Source organism: Larimichthys crocea, chromosome III, assembly GCF_000972845.2.
Source record: "Larimichthys crocea isolate SSNF chromosome III, L_crocea_2.0, whole genome shotgun sequence".
Classification (NCBI taxonomy): Eukaryota; Metazoa; Chordata; class Actinopteri; family Sciaenidae; genus Larimichthys; species Larimichthys crocea.
The window spans coordinates 5,511,550-5,534,226 of NC_040013.1; the positions used below are offsets into that span (position 1 = coordinate 5,511,550).

The 22,677-nt window shown below is 41.4% G+C and overlaps 2 protein-coding genes across 2 annotated transcripts in view; one reads left to right on the top strand and one right to left on the bottom strand.

Annotated features, from left to right (window-relative positions):
- The window catches only part of fam81b (family with sequence similarity 81 member B), a 100,601-nt gene that overhangs the window by 77,706 nt on the left and 218 nt on the right, over positions 1-22,677 (bottom strand). The window lies entirely within an intron of this gene.
- mctp1a (multiple C2 domains, transmembrane 1a) overlaps positions 1-22,677 on the top strand; it is a 131,139-nt gene that overhangs the window by 62,637 nt on the left and 45,825 nt on the right. The window contains exons 8-13 of the mRNA XM_019275946.2: positions 7,873-8,003; positions 8,859-9,045; positions 15,604-15,697; positions 20,512-20,614; positions 21,508-21,610; positions 22,199-22,300. Of these exons, the coding sequence (XP_019131491.2) occupies positions 7,873-8,003; positions 8,859-9,045; positions 15,604-15,697; positions 20,512-20,614; positions 21,508-21,610; positions 22,199-22,300 (720 nt within the window). The remainder of the gene's footprint in view (positions 1-7,872; positions 8,004-8,858; positions 9,046-15,603; positions 15,698-20,511; positions 20,615-21,507; positions 21,611-22,198; positions 22,301-22,677) is intronic.

Consider the following 22,677-nt stretch of genomic DNA (forward strand, 5'->3'; position numbering starts at 1 on the left):
ATTCCTGTCTTATTCAGGAGATGCTGTCAGAAACATAATAGTAATAGGATTCCCTCTCCTCTCGTGCGACTTGCTCGGTAATCACTTCAGTCACAGTGGGTGATAACATGACACGGATGGTGGAGACAGTACAGCACAAACAGATCAGTCCAGGGTACTGTTTTGCTTGTCAGCCTTACAGTTAGGTGTATAAACACTGGAGGGCTGTTGGTTAGGGGATGGTTTAAAGGTGCTGGATGCTTGGATGGAAGACAGAAGTAAAAAAAGAAGAGAGATCACAAAGTGCTAGTCATTAAAAGGGAGGAGCTACATTGTGTTTTGCCCCGAAGTCATATCATGACCTGAGAACTCACGTTCACAGGTAGTAATATTAGCACCTCTGAAGCCAGTAAATGCAACTTGGTGAAGCAAATTGTCTTTTTCAGAGAAAAAATGTTTAATCCTATCCTGACTGTTCTTTTATATTGAATTTCAGAGGCTACATTTTTATTTTGTAAGTTTTTTGGCAGCCCAAAAGATACAAATTCTATAGCAATGTTGGCCAACTCTTCACTCTATAGTTTTCTCTTTTGAAACTGTTGCTCTTTCTGCTCTACACTGTGAATGAGAAACACATACTCATAACATAATTTGTAAATAATAGACGATCAGCTTCCCTGTAGTTTGTATCTACTATATGCATTGTACAGTATATGTAGGTCCCTCTGGCACTTTTGTTATATGACTTAGATGTGAACAGACTGCCAAGCAACGTGAAACCTGATTGTTTCCTGCACAAAGGCTCTGAATGCAAACACTGCAGGTGGATCCTTTCTAGTCTCCATACATCTGTGTTGTTGCTGTCATTTTTTATTCAAATGTAGTAAACATCTGAGTTGTGTGTCTGAAATGTATCTGCTGGACTGATGTCATTGTTACTATATTTATTTAAACTATTTTACTTTGTGCTCTGCCAATTTTTCCTTTGATGTGTTTTTGTTGATCTCTGGTTTTTCTTTTTCCTGTCAAACAATTGACTTTTGTCCTAAGTTTATGGACCTTGGGGAATAGGATGTTAGAATAAAGCAGAAATTGAATGGGTAGAAGAATCATAGCAATTTACCAGTGAGTGTAAAAATGTAGTCATTATAAATCTTCTTTGCTCTTGGTCATCTCTGTAATGGTGAATACATTGAGGTAAACATTATAGACCCTGTGGCCTTTTTGTTTGTTCACATATCAGTATTCATTGATCAGAACAAATCATCTGACTCTTTTCTAGAATAACACAAATGTAAATCAATGGCAACCTAGTGGTCAATACGAGGCACTGCATGCTATGTGGCCATCCAAGCACGAGTTTAACATTAAATTCTGGTATCACCATGACCTACAATAAAACATGGGTCACATGACATGCCTTATTCTCTCCTAAGGCCTCCAAAGCAGCGTGTATAATTTTGTCTGTGTTTAAAAATAACTTCAGAGAGAACAAAAAATATACTTTGTTGTGACAGTACCAGAGAGGTTTTAATAAAATAACTGCATGGTATCAATTTTGCATAAATTGTGCAAACACTTTGAAAAGCGTCACACCACATCTTAGAAAAAGTGTTTTTCAAATCAAAGCTCATGCTTTTCCTTTCAGAGTTAGACAGGAAAACACATACCGTCATTCTGTTATTTAACAGTACTTCTCGTGTTTGTGTTCTTTCCCTGTAGGGACCAGTGACCCATATGTGAAGTTTAAGATCGCAGGGAAGGAGGTGTTCAGGAGTAAGACCATCCATAAGAACCTCAACCCAGTGTGGGATGAGAGAGTGAGCCTGCTGGTGGAAACCCTGAAGGACCCACTCTATGTCAAGGTACAGCAGAATAAGTCCTGGACTTAAAATTGTCATCCTGCTATGTATTTATTATCATGTCCAAAGAGACTTAACATCCAAAATGCAAGCTTCCTTTTATGACAGATAGGAAGGTCAAGGTAAAATAATGTCAGGACAGGACGACATTTATCGTGTTGTGGGTCCTCTGTTGATGGTTGCTGTATCGTCTCTTGTAGGTTTTTGACTATGACTTTGGACTTCAGGTGATTTCATGGGTCAGCATCCTCCACCTGGGTCACTGGAACATCACAGGTCTCTGTCTTCTTTTTTTGTCCCTTTTCTTCTCTTCTTTCCACAGTAACACCTTACACACGCCCAATCTCTGCCCTCCTCCTGCACTCCCTGTCTTCATTGATTTATATTTTAATGTGTATCAGTCGCTGCGTTCCTCAGTTCAGTTGAGAGAAGCTGATGTGTCAAGACAGCGAATGGTTTGGTGAAAGAGTTCGGGAGTTCTCTAACATCGCACCTACTCCTTTTGACAAACCTCTCCCTGCATCTTTCTTTGCTTTTGATGGTTTTAATTTGATCAAATATAGTATGTAGTCTCCCTCTAGTGGCAGTCTTTGGTAACACAACTTAAATCTCATGATATTCAGTATGTGAAGAGGAATTTATCATCGTTTGAGTTGGACTACTGCCATCTGTTTGCCAGGTTTTATAATTTTGTCATTTGTGAATGAATTTGCGTGCCATTAATTCCTTTTAGTAGGTAGAGTGTGAATTTACATTACTGCTGTGGTTACCAGAATTACTGATGTAACCGAGCACTGAACAGCATCATAAAATTATCATTCGCTCGGTGTTGGTACCTGTGTTCAAAGTACTGTCAGACAACTCAGGAGTTTTGTCTGGTTGGTGGGGGGTTCCCATTTTTAGGGGTTGTGACTTTAGATTTATCAAGCGCAGATCTAAACTAAGACAAATACTAATTATATATATATATAATTTTTTTAAATAGTGTGTTGTGGTTATGTAATTACCTGCTTTACTAATTACCTTTCTTATGTATAATTCAAGATTGTTACCAGGGTTGACCTTGTTGTCATTCTACTCACTGAATGCAGTAAGGAAGGAGAGTGGAAGGAAGCAGAATATAGGTCGTGGGGAGGCTTAATCTCAGTGCTCCACATTTGTTGAATCAAACTTGAACTGATGATATGTTTCCATGCATGCATTAATTATATACGCCTACATTGAATCTATTCACTGTATGCACATGCATGTACAGCTGCAGTAAGCACGTAACTTTGTATTCAGTGTTGTGTACTGTGCTCCCTGTAGGACACCTGGATGTGACGCTGGACCTGAAAGACCCACAGTACCCTGGCATAATCTGGGCAGCCTGGAACTAGCTGTCACTTTGTCACCAAAGGAAGGAGACGTAGGGATGCTGTAAGAAATCTATTCTAAGAATCTCATTACTCATTTCTTTTCTTCCTGCACCACACTATCACACTCTCTTTCCCTGATACATCGATGTGTCCAAACAGATAGGACCAATTCTTCTTAGCCAGATTAAATAAAAAGGAATTTACATTTGAATAAGGTTTCATAATATTCATAATCTAAGTTCAGCAAACAGTGTTATTCCAAGTTAGTGAACTGTTTCCACGCACATCAGAACCCGAGCATGCTGTGTTGAACTGGAATGTGCTGGCTTCAGTCAGCCTCGGTTACTGGAACTCTTCAACTCAGCAAATACATTGCATAAACACAGTGTATTATATGTTCTAGGAAAAGTTCCATGTTCAAAGAGCACTGATTTCTCTTTCCTAATTATGTTGGCTCGTGCCTCTGCGGATGTGCTCAATGTTCTCGAGTTGCATTTATTTCTGTTCAATTATTTGTTGGTTAATTGGACCCCTGCATGCTCGATCCAGAACAAGGCAGAGTCATGAGGGAAATATTTTATTCCTTTTGATCTGATGTCTTAATTTTGTGCTTTTTAGTGCTGTAGTTCAGAGATCCACATTTGACAGACAAAAATAAACTCTATTGGTTAAGCCTCATTTTGGATTTCTCCAACTGTGAAGAAAATGAGTACAAGGTTATACTAGTGCATTTGGGAGACTCTCTGTTGCCATCTACTGGTTTGGAAGGATAAGGTAAAATACGAAACTTTCATCCACTTTTAAATGAATACTTTACTGCACTGTTAACAAACTGGTGGTTTTATTAATCTTGCAGCACCCCCCAGTGTTCTGTGTTGATGATCTGCATAATATACCGTGTGTTTTCAAGTTGGGTGTTGGGTTGTATTGAAGGAATTGTGTTTTCTGCACCTGTGAATAGTCCACATGTGCAGAATGATTATTTTTTGTATTTGAACTTTTGCATTAATGATTACATCTAAGTCACAGAAGTAAGGCACATTCATCTCCAATCAGAAACTGAAGCCGAAGTTTGAAACACCTCCAACAAAATCTGCTGCAATCCTCTCGCCTTATATTCTACTTATGTACAGTAAAGTACAATGTTTAACTGTTTGTTATTGGACCCAAACAGTAGTTCAACAAGGAAGCAGCTGCCAGTTCCAGTTGCTGTCTTTCTTTGGGTCTAGGAATGAAAACCACATTTGACGAAGTATAAAATGGTTGGTTGGTAGATGGTTTTACTGTGAGAGGCGTTCAACTGCAGCTACTCTATACATACATGTTTACCTGTGCGTGTGCTTGTGCACGCATGTTTGCATATGCAAATACTTCATAACATCATATGACCAGTAAGAGCGCTTCTTATACACTTATTGCTTACTTAACCTGCATGAATGACAGCTGCCCTTCTCTCTTAATCCACCCCGCCCCCCCCCCTCGCTCCCGTCCAGGGCTAACATCTGAGCTTCATACACCCCATGCCTTAACCTCTGATCCTGCAGCTTTAAGGGGCGGACAGTGGGGGCGCTCTGTACAGCTTTGTCTCATTTACCGACCATGCTTTTGAGAAGGAACTGGAAGCGATCTAGTAAGGTAAACTAACAGCATGTGACTCCCTCACCCACAAACTTCCGACTTTACTGTAACCCCACTACCGACCGCACTGCACCTCACTATCTGCACTCTTCACCTGTGTCCTGGTACATGGATGGAGTCCCCCCAGCCCTATCCCTCCCTCCTTTTCCTCTCCCACAGTGGTATTAGCAGCTTCTCTTTCTTTATCAGTTCCTCAGTTCTCATTGTCACCAGCTTATTTTCCACAAGCTGCAATATACCACCCGCTATTTACATCACCTTTGGGATGTAATACTTCTTTTCTTTTCTTTTTTTGGACTGAAAGTGCAATCAAGCCTAAAGTTGGACTGTATTTACTTGCGTGAAGGCAAGTCCTAATATAGACCATGGGTGGAAGTAATGCATTACAAGAACTTATGGTTCTGTTTGAAACATATTTTGTGTTTCAGTTTTAGATCTGTATATCAAATGTTGTGATTCTAAGATGTTCAGTGATGCTTCTGCTCAACTTGACTCTCAAATCTGATGTCCATGCTTCTTCCACCTTTGATCTGCACAGTGTATTGCAGCTGCTGTGTGAGAAAATCAGCGTTTGATTTGTTTGTAGGGGTTTTAAAGGGTCCTGTACAGCACATCGACTGTGAAATAAGAAAATCTGTTGATTGTCGACCATGTGGATTTCATTATAGGGCACTCCTAGACCCCTTTACATCAAGTGAAAATCTTTTGATATTCACGTTATTTGAGTTCCCATCTTGCCATGTGTAAGAGACTGCTATCTTTTGGTTTCATTTTTTTGTGATACTCGTTGGCTGTTGGGTTGAACAGAAAGCATGCTCGTCGAAGTTCTGCTTCTTCTTATTGGCTCATGCATGTAGCGCTTTTATTATCAGCCAAATACAGAAGTATTAGTATCAGGGCCGATTTTTGTTGAGCACAGCTTTGTTTGCTCATGTGTCTCGTGTTTAGTACAACAGTGAAAAGTTTGATATACACCAAGAGAAACATTTGAAGCGTGCTTGTCGGAGCTGGGCAGCGTCCTGCTGTATGTGCTTCCCCAAATCATGCCTTTGAAGCCTCCAAACTGGGCCACCCCGCCTGTGACTCGGGAATTAGCTCAAACACTAACAACAGCTACTGTGCAACCCCACCCAAAAAAAAAGGCACTGTTCCTGAGTGGCTCCCTGCCTCCGTGCTCGTCAACATACAGCACGCGGTTATTTTTACACAACCATTTCATCATGAGTGTGGAACCCACAGCAAGAAGAAGTAGTTTGAGATATAATTACGAGTCAGAGGCATTTTGATCCGGTCTCTCTGACTTAACCACCAGGCAAAATGCTTATTTTGGCACTTCAAAGGTTTTTCTTCTTCCAAAGGGCTGACAAAAGTTGAACCATGTGCAAGGCTGTATTAATTCTTAAACTGAATGTTGGTATCTTAGAAGACTTTCAGCCATGTGCATGATCCCCTCTCCTGCTGCGCTCTGGCAGAGGGATGTGGATTCTCCATCCAAATAGCCCATGGTTTTGTGTAACAGAAATCTGTAGCAGCCAAACAAGGAGACCATTAGGATTATGCTCGGTAGGCATAACGCGACCTCGCATCATTACCATACAGCGTGTTGGCAGCAAGTGAACAGCAGAAATGAAGATGTGGGAGTTGCTGTATGTGAGTTGGCTTATTGCAGGGAGCCATTTGCTGTTTATGTCTGGAGAATGGAAATTAAGAGGCTTCGTCTCCAGATCAAAGGCCGCGCTCGCGAAGCAGAGTTTGTTCAGAGTTTAATGAAATTCACCCACAAAACAAAAGCTATGCTAATAAATTCTCCCTAACGAGGAAGGAGGAGAGGGAAAGGCAGAACGGAGAGAGAGAGTGAGGAGAAGAGAGAGAGGAGAGAGGGGTGTATTTGTTTGTCAAATAAATACCCTACTCTTTGTTTTAGTGAAGGATACTGACATGATTCAAAGAGAGGTTAAATAGGCCTCTAAGTGCTGAGAAAATGTTGGGGAGAAAAAAAAAAAACAGTCTAAAAATATGGAGATCATCAATCTGAATTTGCAGCGCTGTCAGGTTACAGTACAGCCAGATGAATAAGAAATGTAAAGAGTTACACTCTAACAGCATCTCAGTGGTCTGCCCATTTTGGTAAGACAGACTACAAATCATTTGCCTCCAATTTATTTTTATTTATTAAGTATTTGTCAAAAGAAACACCAGAGTGATGCAGTGACCAACACATTCTTGTGCATACTGCCAGCTATGCACAAGTTGGAGTTTGGAGTTTGCTCTTTGAACACTATGTTTGTCTTTGTAGTGATGTTGTGTCAGGTGCTCACACCTCAGGGGTGGACTGTGTCGACTTATCTCATTTTGTGTTACCTTGTGTGTTTTGCCTGTCCTCTCTCTCTGTCGTCTCGATGTGTTTGGTATTGGTTATTTTCCCGTTGACAAAGTGTAAACGAATCATAATTCTATCTTGGGGTTAATTTGTGGGTATGTGTGTTTTTTTATTTTTATTTTGAGGCTGTACATTCTTCTGTATGTATAAATACGCACGTGTGTCTACATGTTTTCTTTGAATGTGTGTGTATGCAGTATCAGAGTATGCGCCTGTCAGTGTGCACAGAAAAGCCCAGCTGTGGAGAGGTATAGTCAGCATCAGTCTGATGAGGGTCGTGAGCTTCAACCCATGGTAACAACGGCCTTAGTGACCCTTACGTCAAATTCAGGATGGGGCACCAGAAGTACAAGAGCAAGGTAAACACCCCCTGTCTCCTGTCTGAGGAGATTGTCTTATGTTCCTAATTTCACTGTTGCCACCCTAACCATGACATCGAGTAACTAAAATAACTATTAATAATTAAGTTATGCTTGTTTGAACAGTACAGGCACAAGCACATAACTTTAGATTAACTATTTTTGTATTAAGACAAGTGTTTGCTCTCTTTCTGTTCTTGTTCCTCCAATACATATTTCTAATCACACTGTTTTGTCCATGTGTCTCGGCTGTTTATATGGAAATATGTGAGTATTTCCTTCTGTTGTTTACTCAGACAATTCCAAAAACGCTGAACCCCCAGTGGAGAGAGCAGTTTGATTTCCACCTGTATGAGGAGCAGGGAGGCTTCGTGGACATTACACTCTGGGACAAGGATGCTGGCAAGAAGGATGATTTCATGGGAAGGTACAGGGTTCTTCATCGGTCTTTCTGGCTGTGTAGCTGTCTCAGGCTTTTGACATAAGAGCCCAACACATTATGGAATGAACTAAAGCACTTTGTAACACAGACAGAAAATTACAAATGCATTTGACTGTTATGATCAGGTTACTGTAGGTCTGGAAAGAGACTGGTTTACTCTTTTTTTTTTTTTAAACCTGCCATTCAATATCCAGAAGTATTGGATAAATCTAAACTCTGAATAAATCCTCAACTGTTTCCTGTGGAAAAGAGGACTTTCCCTTGTTTTGTTTTTTTATCAAAATGAAGACACTTGAGGAATCCTTTTCTTTGAACTTTTTGACCCATTTGTCCAATAATTACTATTGGCTGGCCTTGGTATTAACTGGAGATAGATTAAGGGCATGTCAGAAAATCAATTCAGTCAAGAAAGCATGCTCTCAAGTGCCTTACTCAAGGGTTTTAATTGTGTCAGCTTTGGCTAAGTTGTCTGCAGATACTTATATCCTACACACATGATTCTCACTGTGTGTATGCTGTTATTAGGTCAGTGCTATTGCCATGTCTTTTTGTTGTGATGATAGCTCTGAAATAACATTTTATTTTATATGGCTATATGTCTCTCTCTCTTTACATTCTGTGATAATTACTCTACAGACAATTTTTCTGCAAACTTCAGCCCCAGAAACGGCTACAAGAGCATTTCTTAGTCTTTATTGTCCTCTGTAGCTTTGCTTAGCCTCCTCTTTTACTATGAGCCTGTGTTTCAGCATAGTCAGCTTCCCCCATGATATGTTCAGCACCCTAACTCTGTAATTCTGTTTCTATTTCAATTTGTTTGTGCGTGTGTGTGCACTTCAGGTGTACCATTGACCTGTCGCTTCTCAGCAAAGAACACACACACAAGCTGGAGCTGCCACTAGAAGAAGGTGAAGGTGTGCTGGTGCTGCTGGTTACACTCACTGCTTCGGCTGCGGTTTCCATCTCAGACCTGTCAGTCAACATGCTGGACGACCCGCATGAGAGACACCAGATCATGCAGCGATATGTGAGTTAGTTTTACTGTAAGAGTGGCTTAAGATTAAATTGTGTGAGGAAAGTATACAATGTATGAGAGCTCAAAACATAAGAAAAAGCCATAGTACCCTTATTTGTTCATCGAGTCACCTCTTTTATTACCAGTTGACCTTCCCGGATTCTGTGATGTCTTCTTTGAATTGATGGCTGTGTGACGTGTGACTACATGTCCTAGTTACAAAGTTACAAAGACAAAGAAAAGTATTGTTTCTTTCTTTTATCATGAGTCAGGCTGACGTGTCAAACAACAACTCCCTCACGCATTCATCATCAGACTTCTGATTGTTATAAAGTCAACAATTTATGAAGAATCTCGCTTATTCATCAAGAAGAGTGCCTTTTTATTCCCCAAGCGAATGTGCTGAGATTTAAAATAAAATCCACCAAGCTGCAGCTGTGGTGTGAACCTAGGAGAGGTGAAGAGCAGAGGAGTGGGTAAGAGGGAGATGATGAGACTCGCAAGGAGAAAGGAAGGACGAAACACAATGGCTGAGAGGTCAAGGAAGAGCACAAGTGTCTTCCAGACAGACTGTGTCGAGCGACCTGGAATAGAAAAAAAGATGGAGGCTCACATTGCTGGTTACTATGACTCACCCCGTCATTATTATGCGGTATTTGCATCAGCATCCTGCAGTCAGTTGTGTGTGTGTATGTGTGTGTGTTGTGCATTTATGATTAATGCATGTGGGCTCATTTATTTGTGTGTAAAATGTCTCAGCTTGTTAGCCAGTCATCATTGATTTGAACTTAATATTGGAGAGCGAGAGAGAGTGAGAAAGAGAGCCCTAAGGCCCCATCTGCTCCAGAGGCCCTTCATTCAACACAATGCATTGAATGTCTTTGTCTTAGGCTGGTTAACCCTTTACACTCTGTCATCCTCACTCCTTGCTACAAAGACACACACACACATGCTCACACACTTTCAATAGATTTCATTCACTGATAGACTTGATATTTCTCTGTACGTCAACAGAATATTGTGCGGTGTTATTGCTCAGTGCTGCAGCCACTTTTGCTTTCACTCATGACTTCACTTAATATGACTTTATAAGAAAGATACTTGTTCATTTAATGTTTCAATTAGGACTTAGTAACCAAAAATGATATTACATTTAATTGTCCAGGAGCACATTTTCCCCACAAGCACCACTTAGTTACGTCTGCTTTTATAGCTGCGTATCCTGTGCGTGTGTTCTCATATACTGTAGAGTACAGTAGGTAGCTGTCTTGTGTTTGTGAGCTTGTAGGGTGTGTTCTGATTTTAGTTACCGGTATGTCCCAGCTGGTGTGTGTGTTTGCATCTTTCGGTGTGCGCATAAGCACCAGCGGCGAGGCTCCACAGGCCAAACACGGGTGCCACGACCTACATAACCGTGGCGGTGCCTTATTGGCTAGCCACAGGAGGTCGGCCACTGTGCTCCGCACTGCAGCAACCACCCAAGATCAGAGGGGGGAGCTCTAGGACTGAGACACACACACACGGCGTGCCTCTCCTCAGAGCCACAAAATGAGGACGGGGCGCGTGAGTGTATGTGTGTGTTTGTGTGAGTGTGTGTAATAGGGGGCGAGAGGTAAAGGATGAGGGTTGCACCGGGAAGGGAAGGCGTGTAAAATGAAAAGAAAAAGCTATTTCACCTCTCTCACAAGTCGTGCAGACCCCGTTTTTCTGCTCGGCTGAAGGCGAGACATTTCCCTTCCTTCGCCTACCTCTTTTCCTGCCTCCTTCTCTCTCCCGCGCTCCCCATCTCTGTCCTGTTCTCCCGGGCAGCCTCGACTCTTTGTCTGTTGCCACTGTGGCCCTCCTGTTAGATGAAGGGATGGAGAGATAGAGGGTGGTGGAAGGTGGGGGTTTGCAGATGGAGGGGCACAGTGAGGTCGGTTGGAAGACTTGAATGGTCTCTACCTATTAACATATTCCTTTTCCCCAGACTGGCCGTCTTTTAGTTGGAGAATTTAATAAAGATGTACCTTATCAAAGACCACTGATAAGACCAAGTACCACCACTAATACATAACAGTGCTGCTCAAAGCCCACTAATCTGCCCAGTGTGTGTGTGTGTGCACATGTGTGTGTGCATGCGTAGGTGTATGTTATTATTCTCGGGCACATTTTTACCGACTGGTATTATCATCTAGAAATCAGCTGTCCAGCACAAGCCTGCACAAAGCATCCTCTGCCGCTAATCACAAACAGGCACACACACACACATACAGTACAGACGCATGCAAAAACAGTACCATCCTGCGTCAGCTATCTAATAAAAAGACGGGGGTTGGCGGAGCAATACAAGTACAACGCTGTCATCATCACAGCTTTAAAGAGCAGATACCTTCTCAAATGAGAATGAGGAAGAGAAGACAATTGAAATCCTTTGCTCGTCCCAGCTGTCAGCTGTGTGGCCCACCCCGCTCATCATCAAAACACATACACAAGATTGCTTTAAGTGTGTAGCAGTGCGGGAAAAAAAAACGTGTATCTAAACGCACGCTCGCATTAATAACCTCAATCTCTAAGAAGAAATTTTAAATCCTAGTGATGCCCTTTTCACTTCAGACACACACACCATACCTTTACTGTATGTGGTCACAATGAGGTCGCTGTGCTGTGTTTGGCAGGTGTTTTTTCCTCATCCTAATCTGCGGCCATTGAAAAAGGCAGATAATAGACACCTGAGTGGTGGGATCTGATGCCCGCGCAGAGCTCATTAATGTCTCTCTCATTCGAGCTGTTCTTGCATTGAGGCGGCTTTGTTTGTGTTTGTTTGGCAGGTCTGTGAGCGCCTCTGTACACTCGCATGTACCACATGTTGTATGCATGTGAATGAGCGCACATGACTTTCTCTGCTGCAAACTACTTTGGATGCAGCCAGCGGCAGAGCTATATGCAACACAGTGCAATACACTTAGTGACAACTACCTTAGATGTGCTACTGCTCACCGTAACCTTTCCTTCATCTCTAATTACTGTTTCCCAGAAGTAGAGAGGGACAGAGGGAGAGAGGGGCAAGGAGAGGAAGAGATTTATGCATTATGACGGCAAAGGAGCACACACACTAATGGCTCTTAATGGGCCTAAGGTGGCCGAAAGATGGGTGGATGAGAGAAGGAGGACATGGTGACCTCCACTGAAGTGGTGGCACTTCACCACCCACCCCTCAATGCACACACACCCACACCTGCAGTACCTCTCTCACCCACTCCGATGCGTTGCTCTAAGGTGAAGAGAAAGGACGCAACCTTAAACAGGAAGCGTGATAAGAGGCCAGAGTGAAATGTGGGAAAAGCAAGAGGGCAAACTTGAAGAGAGGATCTTGACAGACAGTGATCCGGAGTTGATGAACAGCGGTGGGAATTGGAGGAAGTTGTTAGCATTTGGTTTGTGTTTGAGCATTTCAGTGATTTGATTAAATGTCCCTTGAACTGCGCGGTGGTGCTGGGCAGATGCTTTGTGTGTGAAATGCTATATGGAGCGCTGATGAAAGGTGACACGATGCAAAGATGACAGCGAGTCATAAGCCTGTGCCGGCGCTGATTCATTTGTGTGTCTGTTCAGTGTGACAGAGACGGGAAGAAGATGTCACAATGACAAGATGTCAATCACAGACAGGATGGGGGTTTTGTTTCATGAAAGCCAACTCTGTCCTTCTATTTTTCTCTCCTCTGTTCATCCGTACTTTTCACCTCCTCCTTATCCCTGTCAGTCCACCTGCTTGTTGACGGGGGTGTGGAGAGACATAAATGAAGGGATGGGGGTCGGTCTTGGCCTCCCTTCATCCCGCTTTCTCTCTGTCTGTCCGTTTTCTCCATCTTTTGCTGTCTATCTTTCCGATGAGGATTTGAATCCTTGTGGAGGAGGGGGTGTGTTCTCTCTACCAATCATGGATTGAGGCTGAACCCTAAATGTCCCCTCAGGGAGCCTGTACGGTGGGAGGAAGGGATGGAGTGTGGATGATGGGTTGGGGGATGAAGAAATATATCTGCATCCATACATTAAAGAAGATTTCGTAATTCATCTTCCACATTCAATCTGGATGCCACTTTGTGTATCAGTATGGAAAGCAATGCCGTGTTATTGTTTGAAATTCTAATACTTTTTGGTACAATATCAAAATGGTACTTTTTTTTTTTGATATTGTGAATGCATATAAAAATGTTGGCACAAGAACAAAATACAGTCCAGTTGTTGGCAACATTTTGATATAAATCAAGAACTATCTATCAAACACGTAAACGAGATTATACAACAATAAAATACATTACTAAATAGGTCTGTATATATGCGATTAAATAACAAGGAAACAAGATTACAAGTCTGACCATGCATTCAGTGCCAACTTGATGTAGTTTTTAATGCTCGATGCATTTTTGGTCACTACCAAAAAAAAGTATTGATCTTCCATTCCCGGATAGGTTATCTGCATCGTGTCGTGTTCTTCTGTTGAACTGACACAAACTATTCAGCCATGAGTTTGCCCTTGTCTCTTCCCCTGTTGCCTCCCTCATGCACTCTCTCTGACTCCTTTTTTCTCCCTGCGTCTCCCTTCTTAGCTGCTCCCCAATAATCACAACAAACAGCTGTATCTTTAGAGGAATCGTGCCTTAAAATTGCGAGTTGTCCCCTCTCCTCCCTCTCTTTCTCTCTCTTTCACATGCTCTCTCTCTCTTTCCCCCCTCTCTTTCTTTCACACCACTCTCCCCTCTCATCTCCTTTAGAGAGCTTTTGGACAATGATATCGCTGGAAACAGGCAGAGTCTGACAGAGTTGGTAATAATGAATTAAGTCTGTAGCCTGGCCCTGACTCTGAAATTTAAATTATAATTACTCCTGTGGGGATGGAAGGGGTTATTGCCAGAGAGAGAGAAATAAATTGAAGTGAAGTGCATTTCCAGTCTGCTTTTAAGACGCCGACATGCTACTCAATTTGGCCTCAGTGTAGGTTTTCTATGCATGTGTTTATACCTGAGTATTTGGGTGTGAACAAAAGCATGAGTTCATGATGATGTGTGTGTGTGTGTGTCTGTCAGTGTGTCCCCCATGCCCCGTGGCTCAGCCGCTGATCTCCACAGGTCTCCCATTATTCTGCAGATTTACAGACTACGTTTTTACAAAGTCATCCTTCTTTCTCCCGGTTATTAAGACCGTGTTCATGCAGTATTTGCCTTCTCATTTCAGACAATCACGGGGTCACTTGACTGTCTATAGAAATGTGTATTTATGGTACGTGTGAGCATGCAGGAAAGAGAAAAATATCAGGAAGAGGAGACTGTGTATGTGTGAACAATCTTGTATGCTTGACTTCTTTCACAGTTGGTGTGTTTATTTCTCTCTCTTTTGTTTGCATGTTGTGGAAACAGGATAGTGTTTGTGGAGGTTAGTGTGTGTGTGTGTGTGTGTTTGCCTCATAAGTATGATATCACTGCCAGTCACGCTTCACTGGACGTCTCTGCTCACCACCACCACATCTCTGTTATTACATTATCACCATCACTATCATAATAGTCTGTCTTTCTGTAAAGCACACACATGCTTTACCGAAACAGTAAGTCCTATACAGACACACTGATTTCAAAAAGATGCAAATCATGTTGTAATCACTTACACATTTTTCTTCGCCTTCATATTTTGTTATATATTGCACATATACAGATTTTTGACTGTTGGGAGAATGCTTCTATTTTATATATTTCACTTTCTTCTTGTGCTGTTACTAATGCTGCTGCTCACACATCCTCTTAACACCTTTTTTTTTTTCTTTTTACACATTACGCACGACCAACATTGTGAGGAATGACTTAAAAAAAAAAAGTAAATCCCAGCCAGCATTTTCAATTAAATTATCCAGACTCAGAGTCAGAGCCACCAGTGAATGAATCAGCTTTAGAAAAAAAACAAAAAAACAAAACTGACAATAACACAGCCATACACATCAACATCTGTTAAAACTGCATTCAAACTTGGAGAGAGGATGTCTAAATCCCATACACACGTTTTCTGTCTCGACTGTTTCAGACACTCCCCTCCTCATGGTCATTATACAAACCACTATGAGAAACACTAGTTCTCAGTAAAACACAGAAGGGAACTCTTTCCTCTGTAACTGACTTAAGTGACTCGCTTATTCATTTTGAGGGTAAAAGTTAATGGAAAAGCACAAAAGCCCTTACTCTAATTGCAGCAGCAGACAGTGTATAGTTTATGAGACGTTTTTCATGCATTCTTCTGTATATTTCTGCACGGCTCATCGTCTTCGCCAAAATCACTGAACTTCCATTTTCTCTAAAAAAGTACAAAGTTAGGAAACATTTCAAAAAGGCAAGCGCTGCTATTCAGTGAAATTAAAATTGGCCATTTGTCCTCTGTTAGACTCGACTATAAATGCCAGCGCTACATTTTCAAATAAGGACTGTTAAAGGACATATTCTACCCTTTTCGCTCTTAATGAAATGTCAGGCTATTGACCTGACTTTCTCTCCAATGCTAATTTGCCGCCCTCTTTGACTTTTCACCCCTGTTCCTGTGATGTTTCAGAGCATGTGGAGGTCCTTCCACAATCTGAAAGATGTCGGCGTGGTGCAGGTGAAGGTCATCAGGGCTGAGGGACTGATGGCAGCAGATGTCACAGGTAAGACAGTGACCTTAAGTCCAAACACTGGGTCTATAACCTCTGTAGTTCACATACATTGTTAAAAGTTAGTCTCTTATCTTTTCACACTTGCATTCAACATTCATAATCTGACAAATAGGCCTTGCTGTTGTTTTGCAATTTCTGTTTATACTTTAATATCACAGTGAGCACTGCAGGGCATCCGATAGGTGATACTATCCGTTACAAGAGTATTTTTTGCTTTAAATAACTTTCGCTTGAGTTTTGCATCGAGACATTGAACAATTTCTCTGGCACATTTTCCTCCACCAGCAATCTGCCATAAATCTAACCATAGATAAAGTCAGGGTGTAATTTTGGTTTAAGGGATGATCCTCCGCGAGAATCCTCAGAGAGAGTTAAAGTCTACTTTGTGCAGGACGCTAAATTTGTCTCTGCATTTTTAGAAAAAGATGCAGGCTGCTCATTTGAATAATAGAGAAAAAGTACATATTTGAACCAACAAATCTCTCTCCCTCCTCCTCCCCGCTCCCGCTCTTTCTCTGCTTGCTCTCTCTGAATCCTCCATTCTCCATTAATTCTTACTTTTAATTAGGTCTACAGTGGACAGGCCTACTTTTTCACTCTGTATTATCTAGTAGAGAGAGAGAAGGAAATGTGTGTGTCTCCATCTGTGTGTGTGTGCGTGTGTGTTAGAGAGAGAGAGACTCGAGTTTTTCTCTATTTGAAACAGCCACAGTCCCATTAGCCAATACAGAGTGGAGCTGGTTGATTTGGGTTATTGCGTGGAGCGACCGGAGCAGCCGGAGTGCAGGGCTAATGGCTCTCTGGCTCTTGTATTTCACTCGGAGCAGAAATTTGCTCCGTGACCTCGTTGTAGAGCTCATCATTCAGTCTGAGTTTCATGGATCCTTTAAAAAAAAAAAAAAAAAAACCCAGAAGAGTAAAACTGTGGAAATATAATGTCTATTGGCTGTTTGTTTGCCTTTTACTTTGTCTCTGCTGGTTTGGTGTGATCATAGAGAACGTTGTGTCTTTATAGCCCATGGTGATTTGAAATTATTACTACAGGCCTACGTCACAGTGAAAGTGCAGCATGTCTAATATTTTATATAGAAAGTAAGTTTTTTTTTTTTTCAAATTCAGATTGAAAACACCAAACATGTTTGACATGGAAAACATACCATGTACTAAAAAAACAGAACACAGGTGAAGATATATTCCTAAAAATAACATGGGTTTCAAACGTGACACATCATTTTTTTGGTTATAACGAAAGAGATCTCAGTTCCAGTTTGTAACCACAGAACCAAGAATTTATATATTCTCACAAGCACAAAGGAAGTATGTTTCCTGTTCATCAGAAAGCCATTTTCTTTCAGCCCGTGTAACCCTACAGAGATGGATACAGTAGGTCCAGATAACAGACAGGCAAAGGGTTGTTTCTAGATGGCTTATTCCTGTTTAGAGTTTGATGCTGTGTGTGTGTGTGTGTGTGTGTGTGTGTGTGTGTGTGTGTATCCGTGTGTGTGTCACTGGCAGAAACAATAGCTTTGTAAGAGCCACATAAGAGCCCTCACCACATGAACACCCTATTTTAACAGCCCAGACCAAGAGAGGGTCAGGAACAAGGTGAGAGAGAAACAGGCGGACAGACAAACAGACAGAGAGAGGAGGTCAGTGTGAGAGAGAAAGAGTTCACCATCTCTCTCCCCATTCACGCTGCCCGTCTCCTCTTCTGTCTTTTCCCCTCCTCCTCCTCCTCCTCCTCCTCCTCCTCCTCCTCCTCTCTCTCTCTCCTCTCTGGCCATCTCTCTCTCTAATTGAAGTGTTTTTGTGGAGTAGCTCCTCTCCAGCCCGAGTAGGATAACTGAAAATAGTCTCTAAAACCAACAATCCCTTTTGTCTGCCAGCTCTTGTCCCTCTGAGTGGATGCTATACTGTTAGAACATTTCAATAGTAGCACACACACACACACACACACACACACACACACACACACGGACACACACACACGGACACACGCACTTCCAGCAGCAGTGCCACAGCATGTCTTTCTTTTTTCACTCAAATCACAACAAAGCCTGTCAGTAAAGTGTAGATTTTCCACTGCATCACTTGACACATCGAGGAATACTCAAGTTAAACTTGTATATCCTATTAAAAATTATTAGGAAATGGGAAATAACTGCAACAAAAAATGTGATTTATTTATATTTCATCATAATTGGATCATAATTAATAGTTTTTCTACCAGAACCTGAGTGCACGCGTTCTTCAAACTCCTCACTAACTCTAAGCTTCCTGTAAGGCAATTACAGTGTGCTCCGTACTGTATCCATCCTCCACACTTATCTTAGGGCACCCTGAAATGAGTTTGAGCCCGCTCCTCGCTGCAAACCGTCGCCCAGCACCACGGAGACAGCACCCAGAGGGGGGGAGGAGCTTTGCTCGGACATTACCTGGATGATCTCTGAGTGGCACTCAAACCTGAGCGTGTAATTGGTTAAGACAGCCGCCTCTGGTGCTGGCGGCCAATAAGGTGAAAGTTCATCACCAATGACAACTGGCTCTCAGCGGCAACACAGTCTGCCATGTCATTAAAAACAGAATATTGGAGAGAAAATGGGGGAGGGACGGGGGGGGTTCTGCGGAAATAATTTCCGTCTCTTAATTTGGGTGATTGCATTTAAATTTAATCAGACTTGATTTGTGGGAACAACATTATAATCGTTTATGCTATGGAAGCTCTGGATGATTAGGGAGGATTTAAAATATTTACTACTGTAAAAATATTGAATGATGTCACCAAAAAATATTGTTTTTACAATACTAAAGTACATTTTTGTGTGTATTCATGATTTGTTTTTACAATACTAAAGTACATTTTTGTGTGTATTCATGATGGGTCTAATAAAATACATAGTTTATATGCCATATTGCTAACATTGCATTGAGAAGTTGGCTCTCGAGTCCATCGTCTTTTGTCTGTTTTAATGTATCTTGTTTTCGTATCGTAGGAGTCATAGCTGCCAATATCCACTTCAAACACTCTAAATCAATAAAGCGCCACAAACAGATATGAAAGGCAACACCTACGGCTCAGCATTGATCACGGTGACATTTACTTTGCACACCCACTAAATGTCCTGCCCTTGTCACAACATTTGAAGAAAATCACACCAATCAATGACACTTACACACACACACACTTCTCACAGGCTGGACGCAGATGGGTGCAGGCAAGCACATACACAAATGCAGCAGGGGGCTTTGAACTGAATCCCAACTTTGAGTCTTATTATGCAACATTGCTGCTTTACTAATATTTCAGTATTCTCGATATTTTCCACGGGAATTCGTGTGGGACATTTTCATTTCTTTATTTTTTTAACTCCCTGACCCATCCTTTTCAAGTGATAAGCTCGAACAAACAGCGCAACGGCTCCCAACAGTTTTAATAAAAAATAATGATCAAAGCCAGAATTAAGAGATTTGTTGTTTTTAGTTCATTTTCAGGCGAATCGAAGGGAGGTGGGCTGGCATGCATGGGGAGCCGGTCTCACTCCTTTCCGTGTACAAAGAAATTGAAATGTGAGACGTTAGTAAACAAATAGAGAATATATAGGACATTACTGGTTTTGATTATTAGAATACAGTATGCTATTCTCAGGAGGAGGAAATAACTCTGTGATTATGTTTATTTCTCCTCCCGGTCTCTCTCCACCTCTTACATAACTGTAGTAAATTCTGAATTGAAAGTTTTGTTGGAATGAATTAGCATTAATGAATATGATTTATCGTGAACCATATATCATATCTCCGTTTTATAACATCTGAAGGTCTTTAAAGTTCTCACACGGTGTATTAAAGTTTTATCTTTTGGCAACGACAGGCCACTCAAAATAATTTCATATTTGATCCTTGAGTTATTCAAATGATTTATTCTCCAAAGATAAATCTATCTCTAACTCTATCTGCATTTGGATATGTATTGTTTGGTTATTACTGTAAAATGTCACTTGTGTTATATTGATGATACTTGCATTGCTGCCAGTGTATAACACCCCAGCAGTTTTTTCCCATGTAATAAACACGAGAGATAAATTTCACTTTTAAAAAGCCCTTCACTGTTTTTATTCGTTAACATTGCTGTCGATAGAACAAAGCAGAAAGGATGATGAGGAAAAAGTTTTCTCTGTCACTCTTTCATCATTTAATTCTCGTTATTCTTGCTTTCACTCGTTTTCGCCTCTGCCGTCTCACCACCTACTCGGAACGCTAATCGTGGACCTGTTATGTTTCTCACACCCCTGCATGGCTGTCTTTATCTTCTGCTTTGAACTTCTCTGGGCCTTCAGAGCCACATCGCCCTCTGCGTTCTCAGCACCATCCATTCTCTAAATCTTCTCTCTCTTTTTCACCCTCCCGCCCCCCTCCTCGTGACTTGCCCAGGGCACAGTTGTCCTGGAGCTTATCTTCTAGTTGTCCATGTTCCCAGGGTGTTGATAGAAACGGCTTGCAGCTGTTCTGCTGATATACTGTTTTACGATATACACCGCATCAGGGCTAAAAATGAAAGAATCACATTATTACAGCTCTGATAAGTCCAGGGTATTGGAGCTGTCATGTGGTAGAAAGGGAGGATGCTATATATTATCTGTCTTAATAATATGAGGGATTGAAGATAGACAAAAGCTGCTGGATTACTTAAGCTTTCCTTGAAACCTCAAGTTAACAAAAGTTTAGTATCTATTGTATTTATGTCTCCTCTTTGACTATGAAGGTCATTACTGTATGTTTTTGTGTGTGTGTGTGTGTGTGTTCTGCAGGTAAGAGTGACCCTTTTTGTGTGGTGGAGCTGAGTAACGATCGGCTGCAGACGCACACTGTCTACAAAAACCTCAACCCAGAGTGGAACAAGGTCTTCACTTTGTGAGTGGCTTTTTCAATACCTATGTCAGACAGACACATACAGTTTGTAATCACTGCAGTATTGAAAATAAAAATAGATTTTTTTTTTAATAAAACATAGAAATACAGGTAAAGTCAGAGCAACTATCACAATCAAATAAATACAGTTTCTTTTTAAAATGAATGGCAATTCTTAAAATTGTGGTCCAATCCGAGCAGTGAAAAAATCCGTATTGACGGTTTATAATGTGGAATGCTTATTTCACAAATTAATTTTAAAACTCTAATATTCAGTCATTGTTAATACAGCTGCTTTTTTAAATAGCTTTTCAAAATATGTTGTATTCTCACAAAAAGGCTTCAACCAGATGAAAATAAGGATGATTACATATTTCCCTCTTCAAAAAAGATTTTTAAAATGGATTCTTGTACTGAGGCTAAAGTTAAATACTCATTCTAACTCTACATAATTGCCTACGTATATATGATACGTTCAGGAGTACAAACTTGTGAATTCCCAGTAATGGGACAGATTAATTTAGTCTTTCTTTGAGTGCAAATCTTTCTCATAGCCTCCTTTCTATACATAACATGTATGCCATCTTCTTGCTAGCCTAGTTTTCAAAATATGACACGTCTGAACTTCACACTTTAGTTCTACTTAACTCATGCAGTAATGTAGTGCAGGATCACATAAAGCATGTTAATGGTGATTTTTAAACATTTATGTAAATGTGATACGGGGTATTTAAATATAAGGCATTTGTTATTCCTCGTATAGCGTTAGAGATCAAATTGTTTTCTGCGTGTCTTTAATATTTAAAGAAGCTTGTGTAAGATGTGGTAGATTTCACACTGTCTCAGTTTGTAGCCCATATTTCATGTCATTGGTGTTGTCTTTGTGTGTGGTCCAGTAACGTGAAGGACATCCACTCGGTACTCGAGGTCACTGTTTACGACGAGGACCGAGACAGAAGTGCAGACTTCCTGGGGAAAGTGGCGATCCCTTTACTAAATGTGAGTCAAAGGCAGATTTCTGTGCGTGCCTTTCTTTTTCTTTTCCTTTGGGGATAGTGGAGAGAACATAGAGTAACGGTAAGAAATGAAAACACACAGCGGAAGATATAAAAAGCAGAGGTTATTTTTGCAACTACACAGATGAGACTGTTATTATTTCACAAAGAGAAAGAGATGACAGGAAAAGAGAGAGACTGAGCAAAAAGAAGAGATTGATAGGTGAGTGGAAAGAAAGTGAAGGGATGAGAGATGATACGAAAATGACACTGATCGAGAGATGGAACGATGCGATTTAGAGAAAAAAATAGACAGAAGAGACTCTCTTATATTTGAAAAAATATAGATAGCCCGTGAAAGAACTGTGTGTCTAATATATCTGTGCTCTGCTGTACAGTGTGATTCCCCAGGATAGTTAATTTCTGTTTGACAGAGCCGAGCTGCAGTGGGTAATGAACAGGTACTTGTCAGAGTTGCCACAGTTGTTTTGGGTTCCCTGTCAGCACCAGCAGCTGGGGTTCAAAGGTGGCCCGGGGAGCCGATTCAGCCGGGTATTGCCAGACAGACGCCTGTCATGTCCCTCTCCCACAGATCCAAAATGGAGAACGCAAAGCCTACGTCTTGAAAAGCAAGGAGCTGACAGGGCCAACAAAAGGGGTCATCTTTCTCGAAATAGACGTGATTTTTAATGCTGTAAGTCTTTCTTTTGCTTTTTTTTGATTCTCCTCCCTGATTTTTTTTTTTATTTTTTATTTTGCCCCCCACCCCCCATTTTTCCCTCTCTCCATCCCTCTCTTGTTCTCTCCAGCATCCAACCCCCCCCCTTCGCACTGCTGTTATTCTGTGTTTGCCCCCCCTCGCCTCCCGCTTCCATCTCATCCCTCGTCCCTTGTCCCTCGTCCTCATTTTGGCTTTAATTATCGAAGACTCCCTCTCAACAGCCTTTGTTCGCCCATTCACCATCGCTGTGTGTGTCCTATAGCGGCCATCTTAAGGCTTTCTCTGCCGCTCTCTCTAGCCTCTGACATGGGGCGTACTCTACGCATGTGCATGCAACGCTACATCAGTAC